The sequence below is a fragment of the Nicotiana tomentosiformis genome, chromosome 5, assembly GCF_000390325.3.
Source record: "Nicotiana tomentosiformis chromosome 5, ASM39032v3, whole genome shotgun sequence".
Taxonomy (NCBI): domain Eukaryota; kingdom Viridiplantae; phylum Streptophyta; class Magnoliopsida; order Solanales; family Solanaceae; genus Nicotiana; species Nicotiana tomentosiformis.
The window spans coordinates 24,503,509-24,529,138 of NC_090816.1; the positions used below are offsets into that span (position 1 = coordinate 24,503,509).

Consider the following 25,630-nt stretch of genomic DNA (forward strand, 5'->3'; position numbering starts at 1 on the left):
GTACATGACCTAACTTCAAACGAGCATACCTCTCTTGATATGAAGAGTTATATGATATGTTACAATCAAAATAAAGTTCTACGTGTCTAGTTTCCAACGCTTCAAACCGTTCGTCATTTGGATATTCCTACAAGAAGTTATGACCAAATTACCAAAGGCTGACAGAATGCGATTCTGTGACCAATTATGCGACCACTATGCGACCATTATGCAATCGCAAAATGGTTATGCTACTGCAAAATGGTCGCAAAATGGTCCAGAACAGCGCAGTTCTGGGCACCGATTTGTGCAATCATTTTGTGACCCGCACACCAATTGTGCGGTCCATTGTACGACCGCATAACTGAGTTCGGAGGGTTAATTTTCCTATTTTCATAACCCGACCCCATTTTGATAAATAGGCTTTGGGATTTATTTTGGGCAATTATCTGAGGTTTTTTAGAGAGAAGTGAGAGTGTTCTATAGAGAGGAAGTAGATGAAGTATTTTGTTCATCAAGATCTTGTCCAAACTTTGAAATCCAATAAGGAAATCTCACAAGTTCTTCATCTAAGAGGTAAGGTTCCATACCCTAGTTTTCAATTTTAAATTTGGGTAGAAAAATGATTGATTAGGAGTATGATTATTGGGTATGAGAGTATTATTTATACATGTATGTACCAATAAGATTTGTGAAAAAATTACAACAACAACAACAACCCAGTATAATCCCACTAGTGGGGTCTGGGGAGGGTAGTATGTATGCAGACCTTACCCCTACCATGGGGTAGAGAGGTTGTTTCCAATAAACCCTCGGCATCCTTCCCTCCATGAACTCCCCACCTTGCTCTTGGGGTGACTCGAACTCACAACCTCTTGGTTGTAAGTGGAGGTTTCTTACCATCAGAGCAACCCCTCTTGTCAAATAAGTAAAGATTGAGTTGAGGAGTGAATGAAATCTTGTAGAAGAACCTTGTAGCCAAATTTGCACACCTAGTGATTGATAAAATGCTCAAATGAGCTGAAACCATGAAAATCTTCCTAATTATGGTTCACTTTTGTTATGTTTCTAAATAGATTGAATTTGCTAGGATTTTCGAAACCTCGTAGTAATGTAAGGAAGGCTCAAGAAAGATTGGAGCCGTCCGGAGGTCAATTCACGTGAGAAAGCTATTTTGGAATATCGACCTAACTTCAAAAAGGTAAGTGTCTTGCTTAACCTCGAGTGGGGAAATTTCCCCTTAGGCATTGAGTCTTATATGCAATTTGTGTAATTGAAAACCATGTACGCGAGGTGACGAGTACGTACTTGGTTTATATGTACAAATTTTATTGAGTTAAAGTCTTGAGCATATTGTGTAGTAAATTGGATAATTGTTGGCATATATTTAATCATCTATTTGCCTTGCCTAAATCTTTATTGTTGACTCTGTTGTTATATGACAATTTGATGTGATTGTTATTTAATTATTTATGAAATTCCGTGAATTTGCTGGTTTGATAATTATTGGAATTTTATTTTATTTTTGATTTTCCCCTCTGCAAATAATTAATTAAATGAGCTTAAGAAGAGGTGTTTATATAATTATTAAAAATTTGGAGTTAATGAAGACTTTGCTTTATGTTGAGTAATTTCTATCTCTGTTGATTATTTTTGGGTGTTGTACACATTGTGTGGAGCCTTCGGCTATTTATTGTGAAATTAATTAACTTGGTTGTATCTTTGGAATTTTGGTTGTAGTCATTGGGCAAATTGTGATATGAATTGATTTTGTTATGTTGACGTGATAATTTTCTGTATAAATTAGTGTGTTGTGTTAATTATTATTTTGAAGATATAAGGGTTTCATTTCACCGTTAATATTATGTGGGTATAAGGGTGGCATTTCACTGTGGTTGTGTTTGTTGGAATATTATCTGGGCGGAGCGATAAGGGTGGCTATTGATATTGTCTGGGCAGAGCGATAAGGGTGGCTATAGGAGTGATAACGGTGGCAATAGGAGCGATAAAGGTGGCTATTGTCAGGGACGATATGTGATGATGTGGGATTGATGATTTTCATGTGATGTTGTGATATTCTTGTGTTTATTTTTATACCTTGTGCAATTTTTTTTGTTGTTGGTAAATTGATGACAATCTGATTTATGTTGAAATTGAGAGTCTGTGGCTATTGCCAGATGGATTATAAAATAAAATATGGGCACGAGGTGCCGTGAGTAAATAATGAGGATATTGGCACGTGAATTGTCCGTGCAGTTGTGATATGAATTGTGGGCACGAAGTGTTGTGATTAAATGATAATGATATTTGGCACGTGAATTGTGTGCAGTTGTGATATGAAATGAGGGCACGAGGTGCCGGGAAAATATGATGATTTAATTATGGGCACGAGGTGCCGTGAAAATATGAAAAATGGGTTGAGACCCGTGTTTACGAAAAATATGGAAATAGGCTGAGACCCGTATTTTTATGATTATGAAACGAGGTGTCACATGGTGACTTTTTAATTGAAAGAATTAAATTCAAAATATTTATTTGAAAAGATTTTTATGTAGAAGGTGTTATATGAAAGAATTATATTTGAAAGGTAATTATTTGAGAAAATTATATTTGAAAGAGAGTTATTTGAAAGAATTATATGTGAAAGATATTTATTTGAAGGATTTGATTTATTGTGTGTAATTGTATTTATTAATTGTTGAGCGATATTAATGGTATTCTTGTTGTCTGTTGTGCATATTACTGATTGTTTTATATTGCCCTTATTGTTATCTGCTTCCTATTATTTTGTATATTATATTGCACAGGCTATTAGACTAGTGAGTATCTTGACTATACCTCGTCTCTACTCCACTGAGGTTAGTCTTGATACTTACTGGGTACCGACCATGGTATACTCATACTATACTTCTGCACATTTTTGTGCAGAGCCAGGTATTGGAGTTATTGGACTTAAGAAGAGTTAAAGCGGGATCGTAAGGATTCAAGGTAGAGCTGCTTGGTCGTCGCAGTCCCTTGGAGTCTTTTCATTTCATTGTACTGCTAATTTTTAATCAAATAGTATTGTATATTCAGTTAGAATTCGTGACTTAGTACTACCAGTCTTGGGAGGTTGTACATTCATATTTGTTCCGCTGTTAGTTTTGGCTACTTATTTAATTAAAATAAAAATGGCTCCAAAAATGTAATTGAAATCGGCTTACCTAGTCTTAGAGACTAGGTGTCATCACGACGCCTGTGGTGGAATTTTTGGGTCGTGAAAAAGCTGATCGAATAAGTCATCAATTCTTGGCAGTGGATACTTATTCTTGATAGTAGCCTTGTTCAACTGTCGATAATCTATACACATTCGCATTGAACCATCTTTCTTCTTTACAAATAATACTGGTGCATCCCAGGGCGAGACATTGAGTCTAATTAATCCCTGATCAAGCAAGTCTTGTAACTTCTCCTTCGATTCTTTCAACTTCGGCGGGGCCATACGATATGGTGGGAAAGAAATAGGCTGAGTGTCCGGAGCTAAATCAATACATAAGTCAATATCTCTGTCAGGTGGCATCCCCGACAAATCTGCAGGAAATACTTCTGGAAATTTACAAACAACTGGTACTGAGTCTATAGAAGGAACATCCGCACTGGGATCGCGAATATAAGCAAAATAGGCTAGACACCCTTTCTCGACCATACGATGAGCCTTCATATAACAAATAATCCTGCTGGTAGAATGACCAAGAGTTCCTTTCCACTTTAACTGAGGTAACCCCGTCATGGCTAGGGTCACCGTCTTGGCATGACAGTCCAATATAGAATGATAAGGTGAGATCCAATCCATACCTAAGATGACATCAAAATTTACCATATCAAGAAGTAGAAGATCCACACTAGTCACAAGACTACCAATAGTAACCACATACGAACGATAGACATGGTCTACTATAACAGAGTCCCCCACCGGTGTAGATACACACACAGGAGCACTCAGAGAATCACGAGGCACAACCAAATATGAAGCAAAATAGGAGGACATATAGGAATAAGTAGATCCTGGATCAAATAGAACTAAAGGATCTCTATGGCAAACTAGAATAAAACCTGTGATCACAACATTAGATGACTCGGCCTCAGGCCTATCTGGAATAGCATAAAATCAGAGCTAGGCCCCACCACTCTAAACTATGTCTCTGGTACGGCCTCTAACTGGTTGGCCTCCACCTCTAACGGCCTGACCTCCACCTCTAGCTGCCTGACCCCTACCTCTAGCTGGCTGAGCAGGCGGTGAAGCAACCGGTGCCAGTATGATGGCACGAGAATCCTGCCGGGATCTATTACTTGATAACCTAGGGCAATACCTCCTGATGTGACCAATGTTCCTACACTCATAACACCCATCCTGCTGCCGTGACTGCTGAAACTGAAGCTGAAGTTGAAACTAAAGCTGACCCGAATGGGCCGGATAACTACTGTAGTGACTTGGAGTGGTGGTGCATTGATATGAGCTGAATGTGCACTAAATGCTGGCTGCCCAGATAAGCATAATAGGACCGTGACTCCCCGAAGCACTGTGAGAAGCCTGAAGTGATGAATGAAATGGCCTGGGAGGATGACCCCTACCAGAATTACCCCTGCCTCCAGACGAGGCACCACTAAACCCATCGAACTGATGAGGCCTCTTATCAGACCCCTGCCTTCTCTTTTGTGCAAGAACCATCTCGATCCTCCTCGCGACATTAGCAGCCGCCTGAAAGGAAATCTCACTTCCGGTTTCCTTGGCCATCTGAAGCCTGATAGGGTGAGTGAGTCTCTCAATAAACCTCCTCACTCTCTCTCCCTCAGTAGGTAGTAAAAGGAGAGCATGACGAGCTAAATCCATAAAACGGGACTCATACTGAGTAACAGTCATACTGCCCTGCTGTAGACGCTCAAATTGCCTGCGTTAATCCTCTCTCAATGTGATAGGGATTCAGCCATGGTACTGTATCTTCATGTTATATCACCATCTCTATATACTTCTTACATGTTATCTTATATGTTATTGGTGTCCTTACTTGTATGACACGGGTTTCAGTGGATTTATGGCATGTTGGTATAATTTGTGTGGTATATTGATTTTCGATACAGTGAGATATTAACTTATGGAGATCTGAGCGGATTAATAACCGAACTAGGGCCATAGAGCCATGTTAATGTTAATGGTCAGGTGACACATATACCAGGCTCCATATTTGGGTGAGTGGTATAGATATTGAGGTGACGCGTGCCAGGCCATTTGGGCTGAGTTATGATGATTGTTGACTTTTGATTTGATCGGCGCTTGGTCTAGGATCCATCCCTCCGGAGTTAGGTGATAACACATGTTACTTTGGGCCCTGTGAGTGTAGGCACTTTGTATGTTCTTAGTGAGGGGAGTTGTGCCAAGCACCCGTACAATGTTGAGGTTGTGCTTACTTGATGATTTAACTGTGAATTGTTTAATATTGGTAGTGATACTTGTCATGCATGCATAGAGATGTATGTTCCTCATTCTAATTGATATTTTATATCTTGAAGTTGATGCCTTAATTGATTTGTTTGGAAAAAAATACTTATTTTTCTGTTAATGTGATCAAGTTGAACTTGCTATTCTTGAGTTGTATTTCCTGTTACTATTTCATTATATTGTTACTATTATTGTTGGCTGACTGAAAGTGAGTAGCGGACTTTCCCAGGTCAATGCAGGCAATCCAACTGGTTTGGTCAATGTATAATCTCTCCACCACCTCTTGGCGGAACCCGTCATCTGAAATACAACAAAACCGACCTTATTGGTCTCAACTATACCTATGTTCCACAGCACCTCATGACAACGGTCAAGATAATCTTGTGGGTCCTTAGAAGGTGTACCACTGAAGTGAACTGGAAAGAGCTTAGTAAACATATCCAGTCTCAATAAGGCCTCAGAATACATGGCGGTCCTATCACCGGCTTGTGCTGCAATAACTAGCGGGACTGCTGGAGCCTGATTCTTGGGAGCCATCTGCTTCGGAGCTAGAGTAGTGGGAGTTTGTGCTCCTCCCCCAGCCTGTGAGACGGCTGGTGCCACTGGAAATGTACCATTCTAGACCATACCCTCCATAAGTCTCACCAAACGGACTAGAGCGTCTTGAAGTACTGGAGTAGCTATGAATCCTTTTGGGATCTGAACTGGTCCAATCAGTACAGTCTGAACGGGAACCTCCTCCTGAAGATCCACCTGAGGTTCTACAACAGGTGCTGCTGTTTGGGCTCTAGACTGAGCTCTACATCTGCCTCGGCCTCGGCCTCCAGCACGACCTCGGCCTCGACCTCTACCCCTGGCCATAGTTTCCACCGGGGGCTCTGGTCCCTGTCCGTCGGTAATGTATTACGTGTTCTCGCCATCTGCGAGAGAATAAGAATAGAATGGTTCAATTATCGATGACAAAATAAAATCGCACGACAGGATAAGAATAAAGTGATATTGTTCCTAAACTTCATAGCCTCTGAAAGATAAGTACATACGTCTCCTTACCAATCCTTCAGACTCTACTAAGTTTGTTCGTGACTCGTGAGACCTATGTAACCTAGTGCTCTAATACCAACTGTCACGATCCGAAATTCCCACCTTCGGGACCGTGATGGCGCCTAATATTTCATTTGCTAGGCAAGTCAACGTTAGATTATAACTAGCCATTTTAACAAAATTTTAAATTAATTAATAACAAGGAAACAAATGCAGAAATAAAGTCTGAAATAAAGTGAATAATCCATAATAATCGTGATATCTAAATACCATCCCAGAACTGGAGTAACAAGTGCACGAGCTTCTAGAACAATACAAATAAAGATCTGAATAAAATGCAAGCTGTTTGAAATATAATACACAACTGAGATAAGATAGAAGGAGACTTCAGAACTGCGAACCTGTGCAGTTATACCTCAAGTCTCCACTGGTAGATGTATCCGAGTAAATCTACAGTACGCCATTGGGACCAACTCCGAAATCTGCACAAGAACTGCAGAGTGTAGTATCAGTACAACCGACCCCATGTACTGGTAAGTGCCGAGCCTAACCTCAACGAAGTAGTGACGAGGCTAAGGCAGGTCGCTTATATTAACCTGTACACAATAATAATAATAATAATAATAATAATAATAATAATAATAATAATAATAATAATAATAATAATAATAATAATAATAATAACGGGAATAGTAATAAGACCGGTAAATAATATCAATAATTGAAGTCAATTCAGCAGTCACAATCCCTCAACTTGTTTCCATTGCGGCGTGCAACCCGATCCCCCAATATAAACTTAGAATAAATCTGTTGTGGCGTGCGACCCGATCCCCAATATAAACTTTTAAATAAATCTGTTGTGGCGTGCAACCCGATCCCCCAATATAAACTTTAAATAAATTTGTTGCGGCGCGCAACCCGATCCCCCAATATATTTAACAACTCTTAAATGTAATAAAAATACTCCAATAAATACCACATTCAATGAGAAACTATTAAGCATCAAGGCATATAATAATTATAATTTATTTATGAAACAAACAATGACAAGTAGCAATTAATTCTGGAAATCAGATAGAAAAAAGGCAGTTTAATATTTAATATGCTAAATGTCCAGTAGCAATTAAGACACATAAATCAAATAAGCATGTAACAATTATTGCAGAAATTCAAGGCATAATATTGAGCATGGAATATGAGAGAAACAATTAATATAATAAGTAATTCATGTCTTAAAATAATTTATGATTTCAAATAATTATGCAAACAATTAATTTGACGACGTATAGACACTCGTCACCTCGCCTATACGTCGTTCACATGAATTTCATATAACAAATCATTCAAGGGTTCTATTCCCTCAAGTCAAGGTTAACCACGACACTTATCTCGTTTTGCAACCAAATTCAAGAATCTAATAAACCTTTGCCTCGCGAATTCGTGTCCGAAATCCTCAAATCTAGTAAAAAATAATTCAATATACTCAATACAAATAGTAGGAATTAATTCCATATGTAAAATTCAAAATTTATTCAACAGTAGGACCCACGTCTCGAATCTCAAAAAAACTCACAAAAGCCGAACACCCGTTCCGATACGAGTTCATCCATACAAAAATTATCAAATTCCGATGTCAAATGAACCTTCAAATTCTAAATTTTCGTTTTTGGGAAATTTTACAAAAATTCTAATTTCTTCCATCTAAATCCGAAATAAAGAATGAATATAGACATAGATTTATGAAATATAATCACTATATGATAAAGAACACTTACCAGTTCAAAATCGTGAAAAATCCCTTTGAAATCGCCCCTAAACCGAGTTCTAAATCGTGGATAATAAAAATGGGACGAAATCCTATTTTGGTTCTATTTTAATTCACTCGCGTCAGGCCTTCTTCGCGTTCGCGAAGGGCCTGTCACGTTCGCGATGTGCAGGAGCCTAAGTGGCCTTCACGTTCGCGAGTCCTCCCACGCGTTCGCAAAGGCTGCTTCGTCTGGCCTTCGTGTTTGCGTAGAAGAAACAACGATTCCTCCTACTCAGGTCACAAGCCTACGCGTTCGTGGGATGCTGGTCGCGTTCGCAAAGGGTAAGGCCCTTATTGCTCCGCATTCGCGACCTATCTATCGCGTTCGCAATGAAGAAAATTCCCCTGTCCCAAACTACCCTTCGCATTCGCGAAGCACATGACACCAAAAACCATCAGAAGCACAAAAAACCAGATTTTCTATGTTTCAAAACATCCGTAGCCTATCCGAAATTCACCCGAGCCCTCAGGGCTCCAAACCAATTATGCACACAAGTCCAAAAATCACATATGAACTCGCTCGTGCAATCGAAATCCCAAAACAACGCCTAGAACTACGAATCAGACTCCAAATCAAATGAAAATTTTCAATAAAACTTTAGAACTTCTATTTTAACAACCGGACGTCCGAATAACATCAAACCAGCTCCGTTTCTCACCAAATTTGGCAGACAAGTCATAAATATAGTAATGGAACTATACCGGATTCCGAAACCAAAATACAGATCCGATATCAACAAAGTCAAACATTAGTCAAATCTCTTAAGTCATTAAACCTTTAAACTTAAAATTTTTGATAATATGCGATAACTCGAGCTAGAGACCTCCAAATTAAATTTCGGGCATACGCCCAAGTCCCAAATCACGATACGGACCTACCGAAACTGTCAAAATACTGATCTGAGTCTGTTTGCTCAAAATGTTGACCAAAGTCAACTCAGTTGAGTTTTAAGACTCTATTTCTTATTTAAATCAATTTTTCATATAAAAATTTCCGAAAAACTATACGGATTGTGCACGCAAGTCGAGAAATGATGAATAGTGTTGTTTGAGGTCTCAGAATACATAAATAATTATTAAATTTAAAGATGACCTTTTGGGTCATCACAGTAGAGTAGTAGACAAAATATAAAAAAAACGAAAATGTCCAAATATGTCCTTATACTATACGAAATTGAGCACATTTGCCCTTCGTTAATACTTTAGCTCAAATATGCCCTTACCGTCACGTAGTTGGTCCATATATGCCCTTAGAGTTACACAGTAGGCCCATATATGCCTTTTTCGAAACGAAATTCACCCAAACTAATTAGCTCTTTCGTTAATTATATTAAAGTGTATTACAAACACTATTTCCTTTTTATTAGTACTTTGTTTTCTTTACCTTTCTCTTTTCTTTCATCTTTTTTCTTTTCTTCTCTTTTTTTTTTCCTTTTTCTTTCTCTCTTATCCGATTTCCTCCATTACTGATGTCTTCTCTATTTTCATCACCAATTTTACTTGACAAAACTCATAAATTCCAATTACTAAGAAAATTCTCCCATAAGAATATTTTTATAGATCATATGTTTTTCAATTTTTTAATTTTTATTGAACATATATTTAGTTCTAAAAAGTTTTAACAAAGTAAGATTGAAATAATATTTATATAACAAAAAATTCAAAAATCCAACAAAATTGAACAATCCAAACCGATATAATTAGTTTGGTTTGATTTTGATAAAAAACTCGAACCAACCCATTCCATGTACACCCCTAATTTACATAGTTAATAAAAAAAATAGAAAATGTCCAGCTGAAAAAAGACTAACAACTCAAATTTATAACACTATAACTTGAACTCTAGGCTTTTAATCATTAAATTATCTTTCTGAAAATAATTTAAATATTTTAGTCTTTTGAGTATTGTTAAAGGTTGAGATATTTTTATTATTTTAAATTTTAAACCTTAATTTTTGAAATAATTTAATTTTATTTATTTAGAGGGCCAGTGAAATTGGAACTTGATTACCTTATGGGAGAAGTTTCTTAGTAATTGGAATTTATGAATTTTGTCAAGTGAAATTGGTGATGAAAATGGAGAAGACATCAGTAATGGAGGAAATCGGATAAGGGAGAAAGAAAAAGGAAAATAAAAAGAGAAGAAAAGAAAAAAGATGAAAGAAAAGAGAAAGGTAAAGAAAAAAAAAGTACTATAAAAAGGAAATAGTGTTTGTAATACACTTTAATACAATTAAAGAAAGAGATAATTAGTTTGGGTGAATTCCGTTTTGAAAAGGGCATATATGGGCCAACTGTGTAACTTTAAGGGCATATTTGGACCAACTATGTGACGGTAAGGGTATATTTGAGCTAAAGTATTAACGAAGGGCAAATGTGCTCAATTTCGTATAGTATAAGGGCATATTTGGACCTTTGCCCAAAAAAATGAAACAAATCAGAAAGAACTCGGACATTTCCCAACGATGGATATTTTGTATAATTTTCTTGAGGGAGTAAAGTCCAATCAAAAGCACCAAAAAGACTTTTTTTAGGATAGTTTGGTAGTATCCCTTAGTTTTTCTTTGAGCTTCGGTTCTTTTTCAAGGGTGTAGCTCGAACCGGGTACTGTATTTTTCTTTTTAGGAGTAGGTTAGGAAGAAATTGAGTTGCTCTGAGGTACCTATTGACGTGTTTGGTGCTGGCACATTAGGTTAATGACATGCGCTATGTCTTCCCGTACACTTGATTTAAATTGTGATGCCTGAGTAAATTAAATAACCTACTACGTGAAGCCTTTTCTCAGTTGTTCGACTTGTATGCCACATTGTGCAAGATTGCTTAAAATTTCTCAATTATATGTGCTTGCTTGACTTGAGAGTTGAACAAAACCGTCTTGATTGAGTCATGTGTAAGATATGTGTAAGGATTTGTGGTATTGTCTGCTATCCTGTGTAGTATAGAACTTTCCCTATGTGTTAATCGAAGCGAAATCATTAAGTTGTGCTAGTCTAGGAGATGACTTAGGCGTTTCTTACTCGATCATAAATGTTCTTGTCACTTACAAATAAAATTTTCCGTTGCTAGCCCCGTTGAGCATATAGACCTTTAATTTCCTTTGACACCCACATTACAAGTCGTACCCCTATTTTGTTCTTAACTTGAGATTGTTAAACCTTTACCTCCTAAGGCACTTAGTCGCTAAAAAAGGTACGGTGAGAAATTGGGGAGTAACTTTCGAGTGGAACCATGGACGGGCCCTTAAGGTGCACTAAAGCTATGGGAAAAAAAGGTCACTAGCCGATGAATCTTAATATATGGAGGGTTTTTATAAAAGAAGAAAAAATAATTTCAAGAAGGAAAAAAAATGATAGTTCAAATAATGTAGAAAAACACACATATCCTAATCTTACTAATTCGTGCTAGTGGGGATGTAGAAGTGCTTAATTGAAGAAGAGGGCTATGTTGTATATGGTTTGTGGCAAGCGAATCGGTTGAGAAGAGTATGTGCTCAATTTTTGAGTGTAGTGCTTAGGAGGGTGAGTCATTATTTCTAAATGTATATTACCCGTCCCGTAGCCTACATTACAACCTTAAAGTCCTAATTGATCATAGATTTGGCTAGCTTAGATTAGTAGAAATGTACACTATGGGAAAGCTTATGGTACAACTACGGGATGCACATGAATTCTTTGTGAGAGGGTGCGATTTTTTGTTCAAATTATGTGATGTCCTTAATTTATGTTCAAAGTCATACTTGACTGTGTGGACTATTCTATATTCACTCTTTTGGTTGTTAATGAGGGCCCATGATCTCATGACGGATTGTGATATTGTGAATTTCTCTTGTTGGGTGAGTGCGCGAGTTGGGAGTGCTTAGTGATAACGAGTCGGCTCTTGAGGTAGGGTGCTTTATGGGTAGGTTGTTTGAATTTATTGAATTGAACTGTTTATACTTTGGCATGTTTAAAACGGGAAGAATGTGAAAGTCGTATGTCATGCTTGATTGCTGGTGTCGATCATAGTCAAGGGTAGAGTATATGATTAAATATTGAAGTGCTCCTCTCTAGTTGAGATGTGTACGCTGTTGGAGTGTAGTTGAGAGTTCCATTACTCGAGGATGAGCAATAGTTTAAATGTGGGGTGTTGATATTCAACATAAAGTATGCATATTGCCTCGCATTTTACTCATATTGCGTGAGTTTTGTATGTGTAATGCAATGATTTGTTCTAATTCGTGGTATTTTTATGTGTAGGAGTCAAATAGAAGTGATCTGGAAAATTGGCATGCAAATTAAAGCAAAAACAAAAAATTTAGAGGAAGTACGAGTTTAGTGTCCAGGTTAGCGCTAGGCACCAACCAAAATGCCATTTACAGAAGACCAAAAAGTTTGATGTCCAGGTTGGTGCCAGGCGCCAAGCGAGACGCCAAAGGGCGGAATTTGTCCTAATACGACTGGAACTTGGTGATTTTAACCCTACACTCCCCCAACATGTATAAAAGGGGTTCTAAACCTTTTTTTGGGGGGGGGGGGGGGAGGGGAGAGGGGATGATTGGACATTCTTTGGAGGCGAGAACAAGACACGGAACACTCGGAAGCAAGGTTTCTCAGTTTTTCTTCATCTTTCTTATTAGTATCAATTATTCAAACACTTGTGAATTTGTTTTGATACTATCATGAGTGGCTAAAACCCATAGTTACGGGGCTGTGATTTAGCCATGAATATTGTTGTTTAAAGTTGATTTAACCTTAATTACAATTCACCAATATATGATTATTTTTTCAATTATATAAATAATTGCTTAATTGTCTGGCCGGCATTTAGGTTCTATTTACTATCTATGCTATGCTTGGGAAAGCTATGTTTAGATTAGTGAAGAATTTAAGAGAGCACGATCTTAACTCTGAGGGGGCGGATTTGTGGTTAGGATAGGAATATACTTAGTCACTGTGCTTAATTAAATATCGTAATCTTAATGCGTTCTCAATAGATTGATTTTATAGGAATATAGGCGTTAATTTATTTTGAATAGGCGAGTAGTACTTCGGGAGAAGGCTACGAGAGCAATTGTTCGATTAATTAGCAACCATGAGTGAATTGTATAAAAGAGAGAGTTAACTAGAACACGATAGGATTGGTGAATCGATCACAACCCTGAAATATTTGTCTCCACTGAATACACAACAACCATTTTGCCGATTGATAATTTAGTTACTAGTTAGAATTATTGTTTAGTATAATCACACTTTTGAACTCTGAGTAACTCGACTGAATAACATTCTTGGTGAATTTAGTAGATAGTTAATACAATTCTCTGTGGATTCGACACTTAATTTATTATTTTATTACTTGTACGACCACGTACACTTGCATGTGTGTTTGAGAGCAACATTAATAAATAAATAAAATATGTGAAAAGTTGTTTAAACAAGCATAGAGAAAAGAAAAAAACAAACCCTGGTCTGGTCTCTATCGGACACGAATTGTAATTTTCCCGAAACATACAACTTGCTTTCTTCATTTCCAAAGCTACCCCTTCCCAGAAACTCATACCAATAAAGTAAACTGAACAAGTCCACCTTAAACTAAACCATGAATTCAACTACTATTCCCTTTTTAGGATCTCAAACTTAAGTCAGCTTCAATTTCAAGGTAAGAAAAATTCAAATCTTTATTCAATTATTTGTCTTACTATGTCAACTCTCATCATTCTTTTCAGCTTTTCTGAAAAATTCTTGACTGAGTTCTTTGATTCTTTTATTATTGGGGGTATTTAAATAATTGTGAGTGCCATTTTAGGAGCTGAACTTTGAGCTTCTTTTACAAGATGACAAGTCATGGGAAAGAAGATCAAGATCAGAGGTACTTATCTTGCTATACCTTACACACATTTCTTTATGTGTAGATATATGAAATTGTTAGATTTAGGCTGATTTCCTATCTGCGGTTTAACTTTGATGCTATTAAAACTGCTCTTTACAGCAAAAACCTAGTAAAAATGGTTTCTTTACTCTGCTAGTGGAACAAAAGTAGATAGAAGAAGTAAAAATGTTTTCTTTCATTAAGATGGAGATGGGGATTGGGATATTTTTCCTTTTCTTTTTTTGAATGACAGTGGTGTCCGGGCCGGCTGGCGTGCACTTTCACTCCGCTATTCTGTGGGGTACTTGCTATCTCTCACTAGCACTGGTATCGGGTAAGGAGATGGAGATTGAGATATGAGAGATGTGGTTGTTATAAATGGCGGAGCCAGAATTTTTACTAAGTGGATTTAAAATATAAAGAAGTAGACACACAGAGAAGTCAAGGGGATTTAACATCTAACATATATATACATAAAAAATAATGTTGGCCTTGTATATACAGTGTAATTTTCCGTCGAAGATGGTTCGAACCCCCATGCGTCCCTCTAGCTCCGCCGATGGTTGTTATATTTCTTATTTACCCTCTGGTCAATTCTAGGTAAATAAAGGTGAAAATCTTGGGTAGTAATGATAGACTCAGTTGAAAGATTTACCTAAGAATTCAATCTCTTTAGATTTTATTTTCTTATTTATTTGTAGTGTAAGAAATTGTATTAATATCTGTTGTTCACTAGGGAACATCACTCAAAGTATAAGGCTCTCTATTAGATGAAACACTAATATGCTCACTCTTCACCTATAAATAAAAAAGGAGAAGTAGATACACTTCCCAATCGGGAGGTTGAGGGAGTCGTTGGGAGTGGGATGTCAACATTTCAAGGTATATAAATCTCAGTCACTGCTTGTAAAGATTGAAACTGTAGTACTTTGCTACTTAATGCTTATTCTGTAACATCCTCTTAGATGTTCAGTTCCTTTGGATTTATCAAAAATCATAGGCAGTGGAATGATTTTATGCCCTTTTTTACCTCAGTGAGTTGGATGTTATTTTCAAGTGGAGCCTAATATTTTATAATTTTGTTGATCAGGAAAATCCTTGGCATGGAAGATTCTAGTATGACAATTGAATTTCTCCGGGCACGATTATTGGCTGAAAGGTCTGTCTCACAAACAGCAAGGCAGAGAGCTGAAGAACTATCAGAGAGGGTTAGTCTTTAGCTTATAAACGTATAAGCAAACAGGCGCATAAGCACCAAAATTTTGAATCTTTTCTTCCTTCCTCAACCCACCACGAGCGTAGTCTATTTTATCAAAGATTTTCTGCAATTGGAGTGGAAAAGGTGAATGCTTTTTAATTAATGTGTTATAGGTCTTGGAACTGGAAGAGCAGCTAAAGATTGTGTCGCTACAAAGAAAGAAAGCCGAGAAGGCCACCGCAGCTGTTCTTTCCATCTTAGAGAACAATGGAAGATCTGATGTTTCAGAGGAGTTTGATTCAGGCTCTGATCAGGAAGCGATATTCGCTGATTCTAAATGTGCTGAGTCCCCTGACAATAGAGACGAGCGAAAGCCAACTTCATCAAATGTGAAAGAGAAAGAAAATGATGCAGATACATTCTCAAGCTCCGAGATTGTATCTTCTCCATCAACTGGTAGAAGTTTGTCGTGGAAAAGTGGTAATAATCATTCTTTGCAGTCTTTCGACAGGAAGAAATACAGTGATTCTGCCTGGCGAAGGTCTAGTAGTTTCGCATCAACTGGATCTTCTTCGCCAAGACGTTCTGGAAAATCATGCCGACGGATAAGGCGCAGTAACACTCGGTAAGTTCTTTAATAAGTTTGAGTTATGATTATGCTAGGTAAATTCCTGATACATATTTTACAAGCATCATATGCACATCCCCCGGTGCAATTAGAGTTCCTCTATATCATAGTTTCCTTTTAAACGTCATTTCTTTTGTGGACCAGATCGGACACTGATGAATTACAAAATACTTCTGGTGGATGTCCCTCCGAGATTCTTCCTTCTTCAGCTAACAATGGGACTCAATCCTTAATGGACAGTGCTGGCGATAATGATGCGAAAGATCAACCTCACTTTCAAGCTTCAGAGATGTCAGAAAATCAAAGGAAAGCAGATGAGAATGATGAAAACATGGAAAGAGCTTTACAACATAAGGCACAACTTATAGGGAAATATGAAGCTGAGGAAAAAGCCCAAAGAGAATGGGAAGAAAAGTACAGAGAGAATAACAGCTATGCGCAGGTATATTTATGAAACTTTGCTCAAGTAATTTATACCATTCATCTGTTGACCACTTGATATCAAAGAAACTGATGTCCAAGGTCGTCGCTAGACTAATATATACAAGAGCATAGCCGTCAAAGAATGATGGAACTCCTGATAATTTATTCACGTATTATTCTCTCCCTAATTGGATTTTAGTCTAGTGCTAGATTCTGGTTTGTAGAGTTAAGTTTGTCAAACCATGATGATCCTCTAAACGGAAAACAGAAGATTCATATAGCCACCCCGACTAGTTTGAGATTGAGGTGTAGTTAGTTGGTGTGTCCTATATTTCTTAACTTGTACTGTTAAATTTGCTTCTATTTGTGTTCTTGATGTGTTTCGCTGCTTTTGCTTTAGTCCAGTACATACCTTCATAGGTCATTCGCTGGTGAAGATAATGCATAGATCTGTTAGATGTTGTCGCGCAGACAATTCATTTCAGTTGTCTTTCATAAACGACTCAGGATTCATGTGACCCTGGGAATTACTCGGATGTGACTGAAGAAAGAGATGACATGAAGGCATTCGAGCAATCATACTCAGCTGAAATGATAAATTTGCAAAATCATGCAAACCAATTCCAGGAAGCAGATATTCGCTCCCTGAACGGAGTTACAGACAATGTTCCATCCGCTCCACATATCGATACTGGACGCTGGAAGGGTCAGAATTGCAGCAAAATTATTACCTCAGAGTCAGCATCAGAATTTGCATTCTCAAAGTCTAATGGGAGTTGTCCAGAAAATCATGGCCCGATACCTGCTTATAGTCACCATCAGTCTATGTCTGCGAATGGCCCCCCTATGCACCCCTTGGAAAATACTATTCCATCTTCTGAAGGTAGCAGTTCGCAAGCAGGACAAGCTTTTGAAGGAGCTTATGAAAAAGCCTTGGTTTCTCATAACGCTTCAAATAATATAGGTTCTATCCTGGGGGCACTTGAACAAGCTAAGTTTTCACTTAGCCAACAGATCAACGACTACAAATCTTCTGCGGAGAGTGTAGGACATTCTATTCTTACAACTAGAATTGAGGACAGATTAGATATTCCACCTGGGTGCCCCGGCCTTTTCAGACTACCAACAGATTTTCAACCCGAAGCATCTACAACTACGAGCTACCCGGGGTTGCTTTCAAGGTTCAGTTCAGCAAATTATTCTCTTGAAAATGGCTCTGATAAATTCCGTAGAACCCCTTACATGGAGTCTGGATCAAATGCTATAACAGGAAATAGGTTTTCTTCTCTTTCCACCCGACCTATCACAGATGTCGGTTCTGGACTACCTTCACAAAGGCCTGTCTTTGAAAACGCCTTAGACAAAGGTCTACCGTATTCCACTGGATTCGACTACCTTAATCCTCCCTCGAGTTTTGGTCTTCCGTTTTCTAGTAAGTCAGTGTACCCCACCTATCCTTTTTTCCTCAGTACAACAACTACTACACCTCAATCCCCAAGTTGGAGTCCACTACATGAATCCTCACCGACCACATTCAGCCCCAATGTGGTGCCAAAATTATTATCAGGTGAAGAAATGTACCTAAGATCACTTCCTAGGAATGAGACAGGTACAACCCCATCATTTCATGTCTCACATTATGATGCTCATCTGAGACCAAACCTGTATAGGTAGGGTAGCTGGTATTGCTCAAAGCACTGCATTTCATCTAATATGGTGTAGGGTTATACTTTATAGAATGAGAGGTTCGGCTATGTATCTATGTCTCTAGTTTTTTTTCTTTTTAGTCTCTATCTATCTATTTCTTCATCTAATATGAATTAGAGGTTTGGCTATGTATCTATGATATTTGAGGCTGTTGTTGTATTTAGATGTGTTTGTAAAATCTGATGCAATCAATAAAATTTGTCAGCAATTAGACTATCATGGTTGCTTGACTGGATTGTTTATGTTATTCAAGAGCCCGTTTGGCCATAAAAAAAATTTCATTTTTTCCAAAAGAAAATCACTTTTTTTCTAAATTAGTGTTATAAAATTTTCAATTTTCACTTAAGATATGAATTTCGGAATTTTTCGAAATTTTGAAAAACTCCAAAAAGTTATTTTTCAAAATTCACTTCAAATCACTCGCAAAAATTCAAAAACGACCCAAAATTGTATTCATGTCCAAATACAATTCTAATTTTTAAATACTATTTTCACTTCTTTTTTTAAAAATACTTTTTTTGAAATTTTATACTTCTTATGGCCAAACGCTCACCAAGATGGTCAAAGTGAAAAAAGGCTGTTGGTGAGAAGATTATTTATGTTAATTACACCATCTAATTGATGATGAGGGTTTTTTTACTAGAGTAATTTTCATTTATACCGACAGCGTATATAACTTAAACGCTTTACTTGTGGAGATCCTGAACATTCCTTCAAGGGGGATGAAGCAGAAATAATGTTACGTCCTAAATCATAATGTATAGACTAAATCATAATGTATAGAATTGGAAATGATTTTACTCCAAAAATACTAAAATAGGGATCACGAATGGGACACCGTTATTGTTCCTGTCTAGTATGCCCTACCCCAACTAATGATTTTTCACTGTGAAAAAAATTGGTCTAACTTGGCTGATACAGTGGAAGCCATGTAGAGGTATATATGGACTTATTTTAATTATTCAAGGGCATGCTTCAAGTTATTGCAAAGGATATATATAAACTAATTTGATAGTAACGAATCACTCTTCGCTACCTAGGATTCTATTTTATCATCAATCCACTCCCCGTTCATATTTTTTCTTTTTCTTATCAATGGATAGATGTCTCGTATTTCTCGAAAAAGTAATTCGATTGATAGGATTTGGTGTGAGATCCATGATCTCGATGAGATTGATATTCCAATCTTTCTTCTTAGAACGTATTGATTTGACCCAATAAGCGGCACCAAGCATATTGCCGCCAGAAGCAGAACCACGTATTTCTTCTAGAGAATCTCCTAATTGTTCTAGAGCAACTAGAAAGAGATTCTTTAACTAGAAAGGATTCGGTTCAGATGTAAGATATCTATCCAGAAGTTTTCATAACTCAATCATCTTTGTTGGTCTACACATCACATCACGCAACTATTAGAAGGATGGACAAATATGAGAAAATATTAACTACGTAGGAGCTTCTTACTCTTACACCTTTCAAAAAAGTCGAAATAGAAAGAGGTATGAACCAAAAGTAAACAGTTAAAAAAAATCAAATATTTTGTGGTAAATTTCAACCTTTTTCTATGAAAAGAAAACAAAGATGATTCAACAAAAGCAAAAAAGGCAGCCATCATAAGTTGCATCATAATATGACCAAGTCAAATTAAGTGTCTTTAATAGGATTTTTTAAGAAATATCTTTGCCAGCTTATGACCAAGAAAGCTACACAACTACATAAACAATTATCACATGAAACACCCCAACTAAACTCTAATCCCTTAACTAGTCAAAACATCATATTTCTCAAAGCCTAATCCCAACTTCTCAAAAATTTGTTAGTCTTAAATCCAAAAATTACTCAATCTTTTAGTGAATCATTTAGTGGATCTTAGATTGAATATGATTCTAGAGTTCTTCAAAGACCTCTCCTTGAAAAGTAGAAACTTCTTCAAGAATATCTTTCCTAACAAAGATCAAGAAAATGAAGCTCAGACTATTGATTTTGAAAGGAGTCCTAATAAAGATCAAGAAAATAGAGGAATTGATGAATCTCAGTTAAGGCTTGAGAGATTTAAGGTGAAAACTCCAGAGGTCAAATCAACAGGAGTTGGCCAAGGTGGTCCAAAGACTTCTAGTTCCAAATAGCTGACAAAGCGGATTTAGGATTTTAATTCTATAGGTTTAGGACTCGGGTTGCAATCACTGAACCTATCACCTTGTTTGAGTTCTGGATTTATAGTTTTGACTACAATGTCATAGACATCACGTACAAATGAACCCACACCCGCACTACTAAATCCGCCCCTGTTCTCTAAGAACAAGAAGGATCATGTCATTAAAATTTTTGCTTTTGCCTTTATGCAGGAGCAAACTTTAAAAGCTTATTTCTTTGTTCTTTTTTGGAGTATATACCATGTTGAAATCAATATATGGTTCATGTGTAATCATATACTTAGACATATGTGATATACAAGATTCAGTTTTGCAAACATTCAATGCATAAATGTGTAGAAAGTTATTGTAAGAAATAAATAACTTGTAGACGGTAAAACTTCTCATTGCATAAATTAAATAATAGAAAAAGTAGAAATGCCCAGTCAAGTACAAAGAAAGTTTCTCCCCTTCTACCTTATGTCACTTATGTAAGATTGATGAACTACTAGGATCATGTAACTAGTGTTACTTTGGTAAAGATGATCCCATAACTAAACCCAGGTGTTTTGTTTTAAACAACGATATCTTGGGAAACAATACTCTCCACATTCTAACAGAAGAATACAGTGAATAGAGGATTCTGCTATATTAATACATCAAACATTTTCTCTTATTGCTGCTACTACCTATATTTTCCATTTTCTGAAGGAAAAAAAAAAAAGGAAGTATGCTATTCACTCTCTTCATCGCTGTCCACCACGTCAAGATGATTCATATTCTTCTCCAAAGGAGGAAGTCCATCGTCCGAATCATTGGAAGAATTTTCACCTTCACTGTGAGATCCAGTGTCTTCTGCTTTTATAGTTTGAGGAATATGTGAGGTTTGTGAGGAAAGCCACTCGTTCTGAGTTGAAACAATATCAGCACTCGTCTTACATCCTGAGTATGCCTTCAAAAGTTCTTTATTGAGGGACAAGAATGCATGACCCCATTTGAACTTGCTGAGCAGTAGATTTCCAGTTTCCTCCTCACCGCATATAATTAAACCTGCTGCTAAAGCCTCAACACAAGATAGCTCACACGGACGACCATAGTTTACTGGATTTGCTGCTACCAACCATGGTAATAGACGAGGAGCAGCACAACGTAGTTTTGTGAAAGGTACATCATCCAAGCGAGCCCATGAGCAATCGACTACAGCTAACCCCCTTCGATCAAGTAAACTACTATCTTCTCTTGAGATACACTGTGATCCAGTGGGACTTAAACAAACGCCACCAAATCCAGTACCAACGCGCAGCTCTTTCAACAAACCAAATCTTGCAAGCTTCCGTCCAGTGCACCTTTTAGCATCGCACTGACCAAAATCCCACATAGCCAGCTGAACTCTTGGTCCTGTTGGTTCCTCTTCTTCCACAAGTTCCGCGGGTAAAGACTCTTCAACCCTGAGAGAATCAACAGGTTGACGGGTGCGGCTGGATTCTCCTCGATGAGAGTGGTGATGGGTTTTACGCCTTTGCTTGTTACCACCCATCGCTAACGTCCTAACGTATTTGATTGTACTTCTTGAAATACTATTTCGATGGTGTTTGCCACTTAAGAAACTTCCAGTAACTGATCAATTTCTCTTATTTTCTCATAATCTGCATATTGTCAATGATTCACTGAGATAAATAGCTTATATAATAAAAAATTCTTCAATCAAGTGGATCAAAATATTGAAAGAAAGATGAACTACATTCTGCCTACAGAGGCAGAGTCAACATTTCAACTTTATACGCTCTGGATTTTGGAATGACGACTTCAAGTGCTAATAATTGGGTTCTAAATTTAATGTGTACATATTTACTAAATTTCGTAACACTTATACTTATTGTTGTTGTTGTTGTAATACACTGTTTGAGCAAAAGTTACAGGGTTCGGCTAAACCCGTATCTGGGCTTCTGCCTCTGTCCCTGGCTGCCTGAAGGGCATTCATTGCTATTGCAACTTTAACGATGCAGCAACAAGACTGGAATTGAGATATATGAATACAATCAATACACCTTATTGACTTAGACACTTAAACAATTCATAACCCCAAACCTCGTTTAAGTGACAATTGACTTCTGTAACAAAAAGACCCCCTTTATATGGTGCCAATTTATGAAAGACCATCGCTCCAGGTAGTGATATTATCAGAGGAAAAGTTGGTTACAAGAACAATCAATGATTCTGTCCAAAAAGAGGCAATGATTAAAGTGTTCCTTTTATACTATAAATCAATGAAGATTGCCAGCAAACATTGAATAATGAAAGGAAATGGTCCATAGTTTTTTTAACTTACTGTTGATTCCACTATTCCTGCAAATGCACTATGAGGCTAAATGTCAGCTTGCTTTTTCTTTAATTATGTGGTTTTATTGAACCTATAATATATATGTTTTTAAATTGGCATAATGGACTGCAGTTATGTATACTGTGTTAGTGTATCTATCTTTACTATACGAATATTTCAAAACTTCATTCCTCGTAATGTTTTCTTACATTTTATAGTTACTAAGTAATGAGAGATTTCACTTTAAAATCAAAAGGAAAAACCAACTTCATTGGCTTCAAGAACTCTTAACAACCTAACCATTAATCCATATCTGATAACCCACTCAGGAATATATCTGTTTGGCCACTATAAGAAAAAACTCAAATGACACAAGTACTCGGGAATATACCTGTAGTTCGTCTAGTAAAACATGTTTGGGCATGGAGAATTGGAAATTATAAAGTTAATTTCACTCCTCTTTTCTACTGTTAGTAGCAGTGGTAGTAGTAGTGGTAGCGGTCATATAGGCTCTACACTATAGATCAGGAGTTAGCTTGTTTGAGATTTTTGATGAAAGGTTATTTGGGGGAGAAGGATCGATCAGTGGTGGATGTAGATGAACCCAGTATTTTCGACACGAAGCATAAACATGTGTGTGAAAAATCACTAAAAGTTTAATAAATACTTCTTCTGTCCCATTTTTATATGGCATACTTCCTTTCCTAGTCGGTCCTAAAAAGAACACCTTTCTATATTTAGAAATATGTCAACTTAAAAAGTTTCCATTTTACCCTTAATGACCTGACTTACGGTATACAAATGTATATGACTTACTTTAAACCACAAGTTTCAAAAGTTTGTCGTGGTTTTTCTCCTTAAACTCTAATGAAATACAAATGGGACGGAGGTAGAATCTAACTAACCTAAGGGAAATCTAACAAAAATAGATCCCCAAAACTTGATTTGAACATACAATCAAAAAAAATACAACCCAAAAAAGCACAAAGAGAAACACAAACACAGAGCAGCTCACATGAATCGCACCAAAAAAATTACAGCAATAATTTCGACAAGAGAACAACAATATATGGAGACATATCAGAATAACTTACAAGGACGAAGCACAGAACATAGGCTTTTAGAAACGAAGTGAAAGAAGCGCAGCCAGGGTTTCGAAGGAGCAAAAACTTTGGTGAAAGAACAGCAATTCTGAAGTCACATAATGAAAGAGAAAATGACAAAAATGGTCTATTATGTTCCGGCTACGTTCAAAATGGTACTTAAATTTACTTTTAAGCAGCGTAGGTCGTCTAAACTTTCAAAAGAGAGCATTTTTGGTATCTATCAAATCATTAATAAACTTTCATTTTTATATTTAACGACAACTTTGAAGAAAAATATTAAGGAGATCAAACATTCGAAGATGCAATTTTTTTGCTATTTTTTGTTTATTTCTAATATTTGGTGTAGTTTTTTGTGTCACAATTTTTGGGATTCAACAAGTTTTCAGGTGCTTCTGGTTTAAAAAGAATTTAAAGATTCCGATAAAACTAACATACATAATTTATTAAATATTTAAGAGCTCATTTTTTGGTAAACTTAAAGGACCAAATTAAAACTGCTCAAAAGTAAATTTAAGAGGTTATTTTAAACTTGCAACCAAGCAAAATAGACCATCTTTATCATTTTCTCATATAATTGCGTGTGAAGATATATGGGTGAATGACACAGTTACCCACAAAAATAAAATTATTTATCCTTACCTACTTATTTATTTTTTTACCGGTCAAACTAATTATATTTTCTACCTATAGTAGTTTTTGTGGAAAATTTTCTCTTTTTTCTCCAATCCTTTTTTATTTCTATGCTTCTTTTCTTTTTTCCTTTTTTTCTAGTTTTCTTCTTTTTTTTTCTTTTTTTTCTCTTTTTCTATTCATTTATTTTTGCCCAAATCGTATTATTGTTATTTTTACCATAACTTATTTCACACTCAACTTTGACTCCTTTATTTTATTTTATTTTATTTTTTTCTTTATTTCTTGTTCCTTTTCTAATTTTATTTAACTTCTTTTTTTTATATTCTTTTTCTCTTCATAATCTAATGTCATTTACTGTTTTTACTATTTTTATTATTCTTATTTTTATACAATAAGAAAAAATAACTGATATAGTAAATATTTGTTCACCTTTTTTTAATATAACTAGTATGATATACCTTTTGTCTTTTTCTCATTTTTTTAATTCAGTTATTAAACTGAAATAATATCAGTTGTCACTTGATCTAATTTACTGAATATCACACTGACTGCTGCTGAGCACCATAAATTACGTAATCAGATTCTAAGAATCAACATGTGATTGTCATGCAAACTTGATCTCCTTCCCTACAAATATGAGTACACACTCTACCATTAACAGTAACACAACCAATTATGGAGCAAGAAAACACAATCTACAACCACCAAATCTTCATATATACTAGTTAGAATAGAAATGATAATAAAATATTAAAAAATACAATAAAAGTATAAGTAGCAAAAATGACTGCCGGTACCATATGATACCAATATGGTATATATGTATACCAACAGAGTATATGATTGCTCTAGAATATTGCTACAACTATCTGCGACTATACTACAGTATCAAAAATATTAAAAGATGCAATAAAAGTATGAGAAAATTACATACTCGCATTGCAAGCTAAATATTCGCAAAGCAACTTGCTCTATACTAACATGGTATATAGTTATATGGGATCGTTCCAATAATTGCCTATAACTATAAAAACTATTACATAATACACATAATCTATGTCCATCGGCACAAAAAAAATCTAGCACTGCAAATCATGTTCATATAAATAATTCAAGAATAGAATTCACTTAAAAATGCAGCTAAAACAACAAAAATAATGTTCAAACTACCATATGATACCAATATGGCATATAACTATACCAACATAGTATATATTTGTACTAGTAAATTTCCGGCAACTATATGATTATACTACTATTACATAACACACATGCATAAAGAGAAAAATAAAAAAATAATATACCACATATTAATATAATAAAGTATTTCAAGATATTG

General features: G+C 36.3%; 2 protein-coding genes across 3 annotated transcripts; one reads left to right on the plus strand and one right to left on the minus strand.

Annotated features, from left to right (window-relative positions):
* The first annotated feature begins 13,788 nt into the window (after positions 1–13,788).
* On the plus strand, positions 13,789–18,319 carry LOC104116452 (uncharacterized). Of its 2 annotated transcripts, none has more exons than XM_009627311.4 (6): positions 13,789–13,937; positions 14,085–14,147; positions 15,238–15,355; positions 15,519–15,970; positions 16,118–16,415; positions 16,904–18,319. In XM_009627311.4, exons 2-6 carry the CDS (start codon positions 14,113–14,115, stop codon positions 18,068–18,070), a joined length of 2,070 nt encoding a protein of 689 aa, XP_009625606.1. In that variant the 5' UTR covers positions 13,789–13,937; positions 14,085–14,112; the 3' UTR covers positions 18,071–18,319. The 2 variants fall into 2 exon arrangements, with proteins under 2 accessions (XP_009625606.1, XP_033517267.1); XM_033661376.2 differs by having other exon boundaries at positions 13,834–13,937; positions 14,074–14,147.
* Positions 18,320–20,617: 2,298 nt separating this feature from the next.
* LOC104116451 (uncharacterized) lies at positions 20,618–23,787 on the minus strand. The gene is made up of 2 exons (XM_009627310.4): positions 23,647–23,787; positions 20,618–21,878 (listed from the first exon to the last, which is right to left on the minus strand). The coding sequence occupies exon 2, from the start codon at positions 21,767–21,769 to the stop codon at positions 20,966–20,968; it is 804 nt and encodes a 267-aa protein (XP_009625605.1). The 5' UTR covers positions 21,770–21,878; positions 23,647–23,787; the 3' UTR covers positions 20,618–20,965.
* Positions 23,788–25,630: the final 1,843 nt, after the last annotated feature.

Bases quoted from the DNA above. Each gene is read 5' to 3' on its own strand.
- LOC104116452 (XM_009627311.4), top strand. From the start codon at position 14,113: ATGACAAGTCATGGGAAAGAAGATCAAGATCAGAG. The intron at 15,356-15,518 runs GTTAGTCTTTAG...AATGTGTTATAG, and splicing joins CTGAAGAACTATCAGAGAGG to GTCTTGGAACTGGAAGAGCA. The intron at 16,416-16,903 runs GTATATTTATGA...TAAACGACTCAG, and splicing joins AGAATAACAGCTATGCGCAG to GATTCATGTGACCCTGGGAA.
- LOC104116451 (XM_009627310.4), bottom strand. From the start codon at position 21,769: ATGGGTGGTAACAAGCAAAGGCGTAAAACCCATCACCACTCTCATCGA.